The sequence below is a fragment of the Acartia tonsa genome, chromosome 6 (assembly GCF_053477335.1).
Source record: "Acartia tonsa isolate MP-2025a chromosome 6, ASM5347733v1, whole genome shotgun sequence".
NCBI lineage: Eukaryota > Metazoa > Arthropoda > Copepoda > Calanoida > Acartiidae > Acartia > Acartia tonsa.
Genome location: NC_137265.1, coordinates 9,422,761 through 9,431,063, shown reverse-complemented (window position 1 = coordinate 9,431,063; position 8,303 = coordinate 9,422,761). Strand labels below are relative to the sequence as shown.

The 8,303-nt window shown below is 30.8% G+C and overlaps 2 protein-coding genes across 2 annotated transcripts in view; both read left to right on the top strand.

Moving 5' to 3' along the window:
* Positions 1-901: 901 nt before the first annotated feature.
* On the top strand, positions 902-5,973 carry LOC145321795 (tRNA methyltransferase 10 homolog B-like). Its single transcript, XM_080163415.1, has 9 exons — positions 902-1,169; positions 2,119-2,204; positions 3,410-3,469; positions 3,627-3,668; positions 3,977-4,069; positions 4,265-4,339; positions 4,721-4,855; positions 5,440-5,580; positions 5,796-5,973. The coding sequence occupies exons 1-9, from the start codon at positions 1,040-1,042 to the stop codon at positions 5,883-5,885; spliced, it is 852 nt and encodes a 283-aa protein (XP_080019541.1). The 5' UTR covers positions 902-1,039; the 3' UTR covers positions 5,886-5,973.
* LOC145321794 (uncharacterized) overlaps positions 5,939-8,303 on the top strand; it is a 25,644-nt gene continuing 23,279 nt past the window's right edge. The window contains exons 1-3 of the mRNA XM_080163414.1: positions 5,939-6,035; positions 6,593-6,969; positions 7,307-7,401. Coding sequence (XP_080019540.1) covers positions 5,991-6,035; positions 6,593-6,969; positions 7,307-7,401 — 517 coding nt within the window. The 5' untranslated portion in view covers positions 5,939-5,990. The remainder of the gene's footprint in view (positions 6,036-6,592; positions 6,970-7,306; positions 7,402-8,303) is intronic.

Below are 8,303 nucleotides of genomic sequence, written 5' to 3'. Positions count from 1 at the left end.
CACATTTTTTTAGTTTTTTTCACCAAGGAGGGGGGGGGGGGAAATGGAAAAAATGTTTTCAGTTTTCTTAATTTTTACATTTTTTTTCCCTCCAACCACTTATTTCCCCCCCCCCCCCCCCCCTGAGCCGGGGATCCCATGTAGAATATACACCCTGTAGCCAGCTGAGAGAAAATTTTATCAGTGTGCGAGAATCTCACAATATCCACGTATTCTATATCAGTATCCAATGGTGCGGATCACGGTAAAACGTTTCTGGAACCGATTATTTCCTTACAACAAAAAGAACATTGGCTATTTCAGATTATTTGTCGGCTTTCTTATGTCATTTACAACGTTTCATAGATTTTAGACTTGTGCACTACCAGCCTTTCTGTACTATTAAATAATCTATTTTAGCAACATTTTAACGCAAACTGAACCAGATCCAAATAATTTTATTATTTTAGTTTTTTTTATTTGCCTGCAAAACGCTCAAATATCTAATATATGAAGCTCTTTCTATTTCATATGAAATAAGAAATATTTTTGCATATATTATTAAACTGAAAAACTACAAAATACTGAAATATTTACATTTATTGATGTTAGTAATTACCTACTTAATATTTTATGTAACCAGTGAAAATTACATGTAAACTTGTATTTTTTATGAAATAAAAATTAATATGATGTATTTGTTGATCGAGGTTTGTCAAGAATTGGGCGATTTTTGGGGAAGGTAGCTTAAAACCAGTAATTTGGCCTGCGTGAAGGGAATTAAAAATGAGTAATTTGATCGGGTCGGCGGTTAATGAGATCTTAAGGGACAAATATTAAAACTTGATACAGTAGGATAATATAAAAGCCTTTTTAGAATAAGGAAAGCTTATTATCTAAGACGACATTTCAGTTTTCTGCATTTTAAAACTTTTCACGGCATCTGCGCTACAACACAAAAATGTCAACAAAAGTTGAATTTTATCGCAAATTCATCTCATTTTAAACAAAAATAAGCTATGGTAGTATAGATGTTTATATCAAAAAAAAATTATTAAAAATGGAGCTTATAGAAGGCTTGGAAAACCTAGAACTAAGTTTGGACGGCCCAGAAATTTATAATGAGTGCGAAAATAAAATTTTGTCAAAAAATCAGCAGAAAAAGCTGAATAGATATGAAGCAATTTCAGGTCAGATTTATCTTATTATTTCTATTATTTTCTCGTATTTATTCGAATCTGGTGGATAGGAACCGGTTCTCATCCATACGAAAAAACTATGTCTAGCATCGTTTTATATCCAGCTTTCTACAAATATAAAAATGTTTGTACAATCATATAAGATTAAAGCCAGTTTTTTTTAGCCCGTGCCTTCGACACCTCGGGGCTAATAAAAACAGGTTTTAATCTTATAATTGTACATTTTATATCCGCGGAAAGCTGTTTATAATACGATGCGAGAAATAACTTATATTCTATATCTAATATTATTAGACAGGGAGGGGCCATTAGAGTGTAAATAAATCTAGTACCTAAAGTTAAATACAAACGTTCTCTCAATCTTTGGTTTAAAAAAAAGGCTTTGGTTACTTATATAGATAATTATACCTTTATAGTTTTTAGTTCAAACACTATCAATATCAAATCTTTTCCAATTTTAGTCCATATAAAAGGAGTTCATTGGGAATATACATCAATTTATCGTCTATTATTTTATCCCTGCATATTTTGAACTTAAAGATTACTTATATGAATAAATGAAATTTTAGTTTGCAATCGTTTTAATTGAGAAGATTAATTTTATCAATTTGTTGGTATCTAATCTTTTTCATAATTCAAAATATCCGATCGTCTGTCCTGTTTCAGGAATAAGGTATAACCAACAAGCAAAATAAATACAAAATAATATTTGTGGGGCAAACGGAGAGGTCGTCAATTTTACGATGTATGCCCCCCAACGACAGCTGAAAACACGTATAGGTTTCGTGATTTTTTCCCGAATTAATTTCGTTATTGGTAAGAGCTGGTCCTGTTTATTTGTTAGGTAGGCGTGTATCTTTTATAAGGAAATAAGTATACCCAATTATAAACATATGAAAGGCTAAACACTACATTTAAACAATTTTTTTTACAAAATTAGGTCGCAAGAAAGATAAAAGAAAAGAGGAAAGATCTCGAAGAAGAGAGAGATTTAAAGAAAGGCGTCAAGGTGGAGAAAAACCAAAGGTATATTCTATCCAGTTTCATTGCCGACGGATTATGTTTTCCAACTAACGTGAGTATCTCCCATACCCATCCTTAATATTTCACTCCAATTTATATTATAAATAAAATGTACAATAAGATATATAAAGGGTGAGCAAAAAAAAATGCGTACCTTTTTAAAATTGAAATTGCGCGGCTTGTGTTAATAGTAGAAAAATGTTATGCATATCGTTAGAACCGCTATGAAGTCTATTTTTAGGAAATATAAAAACGATTCATGTGCTATGCATAGTTTAGGAGCTACATGTTAAAATGTCCCAACTGACTTAAAACTTGACTTGCGAGTAAATTTTGGGACATTTTACCATCTGACTCCTAAACTATGCGTAGCACAGGAACCGTTCTTATATTTCCAAAAAATACAGTTCATAGCGGTTCTAACGGTATGCGTAACATTTTTCTACTATTAACACAAGCTGCGCAATTTGAAATTTAAAAATGTAGGCATCTCTTTTTGTAAAATATCTTCTCTAATTTTTAGTTATATTTTAAAATTTACTCGCAAGTCAAGTTTTTCATCAGTTGGGACATTTTAACACGTAGCTCCCTAACTATACGTAGCAGAAGAATCGTTCTTATATTTCCAAAAAATAGAGTTCAAATCGGTTCTAACGATATGCATAACATTTTTCTACCATTAACACAAGCCGTGCAATTTGAATTTTAAAAAGGTACGCATTTTTTTTTGCTCACCCTTTAATTTGGAAAGAATTTTAATGTTAGAGGGAGATTTGAAATCTGCATCAAATTTTAAGGATTTTTTTTATAAAATTCGTTTTTTGTATAATTCTTTATCTAAAAGCGGAGATACAATTTAAGTTAATTAATTTTGACATCTGTGATTGGTGGATTGAAAATTTTCTGCGCTCTGATTGGAGAAGCTTAAGTGTCGCACATCATTCAACCAATTAGAGCTCAGGTAGTTTCCAATCCACCTATCCTATTGGTCAAAATTTATGAACTTAAATTGTATTTCCTCTTTTAGATAAAGAATTATACAAAAAAGGGAATTTTATCAAAAAAATCCTTAAAATTTGATGCAGATTTCAAATCTCCCTCTAACATTAAAATTCCTTCCAACTTATATATCCTAATGTACAACTCTTATTTTGAAATTCTTTCCAGTATTGATTTTCAATTTATAAGTATACATAATTTCATTTCAGGACGAGACAAGAAAGGAACAAATAGAAAGATTGACCAATGCAAAGGAAGTTGGAATAAAAGTAAGTTTTTTTCTAAGAACCAAGCAGTAATTATTGTAAAGACATTTCTTTAATAAATTAAGCTTAAATGAGAAATTCGTTATGTTAAAACTATAAAATATAACCTAGTTTTGTTTTTTTATAAAATACTTTACCTAATGACTTATTATTCTCCTAGGTTTTTATAGACCTTCAATATGCAACAAATATGACAAACAAGGTAATATTTCACACAATTTTTGATAAGAAATAAAGATTTGAAAAGAATAAAATTCTTAAGGGATCATATTTATAGGGGTGATTTTCTTGGGATTTGGGTGGTACCCTCCCCCAAAATATAAATATAAACAGTCCCTACACTGACCTGAAGCTACACTGTAAAGGAGAACCATGACGGTTTAGCAGTTAGCGAGATATTATGGTACAGACAGACACAGATCATAATACTTTTATATAAGGATAGAGATCTTTTAAAACTTTTCTTTTAGTTAGCAAATTCTTCATGTTAATAGCATAAAACCTGTTTAGGAAACCCAACGCCTTTGTAACCAATTGAAGCGTATATACGGATCAAACAAGGCATCCATATCTCCATTTAATCTTACCTTTTCAAATCTAAAGGTAAGCAGAGTCAGAAATTTTTGACAATTTACTTTTGTTTGAAGTAGCGAAAATATGTTAGAAATAGAGAATGTGCGTAGGAACTTCCGATTTTTCGTTCAAGTTTTTAAGAAAGTTATTTGCTCTGTATTAGAGTTAACTGTCATATTATCTTTGTTTGCTGATTCATTTTGTTAATAAATGCTTCGTATTTAGAGGGATGGTATAATATATCAAACCTGTGTGGAAAAAATCACTGGATTTCAACAGTTTCATGTTAACATGATAGAGGTTGGTTCAAATTTTTATTTCGGGGAATTGTTTTTAATATACCCCCTAAAGATTTTTTTAGAATTAGGTCTTTTTACGTAATCTCGAAATATTGTTAGAAATGTGCCAAAACAAAATAATTGGATTGTCAAAAATAGATACCTAAATTTCGATGTTTTTTTTAAACTTTAGGCCGTGTTAAGTTCTCTCTATGATAATTTTCAATTGCCCTTGCTACAAGAATTTAACAATAGTCCAACTGATTTATTTAAATTAAATCAGATATTATTACTTTTGCCTTAATTAGGGAAAACTAATAAAATAATGAATTTTAAATTCTTAACTTTTATAAAAACCATCATTTATACCTAGGTACCTATTTCAAAATAGATTTAATTTTAGGAAAGTATAAGTGAAGAACATGATATTAGTAAACTGATCTACCTCTCTCCTGATGCTGCTGAGTACCTGGAAAATATTGAAGATGATAAAGTTTATGTTATTGGTGGACTTGTTGATGACACTGTTCAGAGTAGGGTAAGATATCATTGCGTATTCCCTCTAAATGTCTTGTTGATCACAGAAACCCCCTTATAAACATAAGGATGAGATAGCTTTTCGTTTGATTGTTTATTACTGTAGGTTAGGTTATATTTGGTACTGATGGCTTCGCAAGGTTAGGGCACCACTGTTGGGGGGGGAGGGGGGGGGGGGCAGTTCTCGACAGATACTAAATGGGAAAGCATCAAAATCATGTTTTGTTTTGTATAACTTATCTTTATGATAAATCAACAAACACATACCTTCATAAGCGAGATTTTAGCATAGATTTATTTAGTTTGCTATTACTCGAAAAATTGCTTTTAAAAGCGAAGCTTTTCTATAATTAGGATCGGTCCGCCCGTCCGTCCGTAACGGATAGCTTTTTTCATTAATTTAGACATGTTAGAATTTTTCTATCGATTTCAAATTTTGCATGGTGCTACCGTTTCAGTGCTTCGCTTTTATGGATGATTGTTGTCATCCTTGTTTAACATATAAATTCTATCCATTATTACTATAATTATTACAATATATTATTGCTGTGCTATCTATTTACATCCTTGTCTTTATTTGTTAAGGTTTCATTACAATACACAGAAACTGTCGGGTTGACCGCTAGAAAATTACCCATTCCTCTGTACATGGAGAAATCTGACGGCGGAACCTTCAAACAAATTTTAACTGTCAATCAAGTCTTTGATATCCTTCTCAAATTTCAGGTTTGTGTTTTGTAAAATTCAAATTTGACATAAATACAAGGATGACATCATCCTTAAAGCAAAATTTACTATTGCAACAGAACAAATGAATGATAGATGTTTAAATATTTGAGATACAATTATAATGTTAGTAAATACCTACGTATTGTACAGACATTACTAGGTATACCTATTAAAGCTTAGCTCTCAAAAATAAATGATTGAAATATTTTCAGGAAACAAAAAGTTGGCCAGAAGCATTGATAGCTGGTGTACCAAAAAGAACTGGCTTTGTTCTAAAACAAGAACATAAAGAAAATTCCTGACACTTATCCTTTTTTTAAGTCATCCAATCTTTTACCTGTGATATTTGTTAAAAATACATCCATTTATATTATGTTGATTTTTTCAGAATAATGAAAAATTGAAAAATGATTTCTGACAATAAAGTATCGATTGTCGGATTAGAAACTAAGGTAGGAAACTAATAAGTATAATCAGCTGTTTACAAATGGATTTATTGTTACTTGGATCATACACCAGATTATCATGTACTCAAATAAATTGAAACTTGTAGCGGCCTAAAATAACAATCTCCTCAATCCTTCACCCAATCCTTACCCTTCTACCAGATGAACGAACTGACCAATAAATGAGAGAAGAAATGGCAACCTACATTGACTACAATTTTTTTCCTGTCATAATATCCACGTATATTCTACATCCATTTGTTAAATACTTGAATATTTAGTGATTTACTCGCAAGTCAAGTTTTAAGTCAGTTGGACATTTTAACACGTAGCTTCTAAATTATGCGTAGCACAGCTATCGTTTTTATATTTCCTAAAAATAGAGTCCATGGTGGTGCCAACGGTATGCATACCTTTTTTTCTACCATTAACACAAGCCGCGCAATTTAAATTTTAAAAATCTACGCATTTTTTTGCTCACCCTTTAGGTACCTATTGGCTTTAAATAACATCATTTTGTAGGTACTTTTGTATAAAGCTGAAAATAAAATTTTATTTTTTAGGTTAATGAAACAATTTCCATGGTGGTTGACAACAGAAAACCCAAAACAATATCTGTAGTTATAAATAATCCAACAAACAATGCACACAAACAAGTCAACACTCATGAGGACATCATTAACCAACGTTTAAATGAAAGTGAACTTGATTTGAATTCAAAAGTTATCAGATTTACCTCAGGAGATCCTTTGCCTTCTAATTATCCGCCAAGGGAAGAAAATCTACCAAATAAAATTATTGCAGACAAAAATCCGCGAAAACCTGAAATTGTGCACTTTCCAAATAAGTTGATTAAACTTGTAAAGCCGGTATCTACTGGTTTTAATAACATAGAAAATGTTTACATCGACAAGGATAAAATTAGAAGAGCTCTGCAAAAGTAAGATTTTTATCCTATTTTATAAAGTAAGTTTTTTTGTCTGTAGCTTAAGATATCGATAACTACTGAACCGATAAAATTCTCCATATAAGGAAGCATTCCATAGGGTCCGGGATGGTTTTAGGCTATTTCATTTTTAGATATGTGTCTAAAATATGGTTTCAGTCCATTTTTGCTGTCTTTCTTTAAACCATAGATGATATGGGAGCAGCCACTAGTTATTTAAACAAGAAAAAAAAACATAGAAAAACTGCGTAGAACGCATTAACCGTCTGATAGAGATTTCTAAGTAAATATACATAAGAATTATTAAATCATTAAATTAAATTATGTTCAGGCTGAAAGAAAATGCGGGAATTAGTATTAATGGTACTAATATCCAGAATTCACCTTATGTAGAGGAGGAAACAGAAATCGTTGAATCAAAAACAGGAATTCATTTAACATTTGATAACAAAAGAAGCCTTCAGGAGGCATCTTATGCAAAAAGGGGACTATGCACGAACAAGAGCAAGTGATTCTAAGCGCCTTCCAGCAGTGTTTTTAAATGTTTTTTTTTTGTAAATAAAATGTGTTATGTTTGATACCATTTTATCAATTTAAAATAATAAGTTTCACCATGGTTTTATATAAAAAAAAATTTGAAATGTTAGGCATTTTTTGGCTATATATCATCAAATGTTTTGTTGAGATAAAACTGCTGTGACACAAAAGTAAACTTTTTCAATGAAAAATGTTAATTTAGAAAAAGGGATTGTAGGATTGAAATATTGTAGGTAATGTTAGTGTTTTTTCATAATTTGCGGCATTTGATTATGTTTTAGCATGTTTTTTTTTTATTTTAACCTTTGAAGTTTGAACTCAACAAAACATTTGATCATATTTCATAAAAAAATGTTTTAAATGGTAACACTTAATTTTGTTTAGTTGGTATAACTATATCAAACGTAACCCTAATATATTCACAAAAAACATTTTTTAGAATCACTGCTGGAAGGTGCTTAGAATCACTTGCTCTCGTTCGTGCATAGTCCCCTTTGCCCTGTAATTGCAAAATCAATAGTTTAAATTCTCGGTTTGCTAGGTTTTTTTGTGTCAGTATTTTTAAAGGCATTTTGTACCTTTAATCAAAAGTTTAAATGTCTCATGATTTTTTAAAACTTAATTTAACAGAGAAATTTTACAGTTTGGTCAGAAAATAATGCCACCCGTTTGACTCTTCCTTACCCCCTTTACTTATTTTGTGGTGAAACCATTTTAAAAATCCGCTGAAATACAAAAGAACTTGACGGAAAAACATTCTAACTTTATGGTTTATTTTTTGGTGGGGGCGC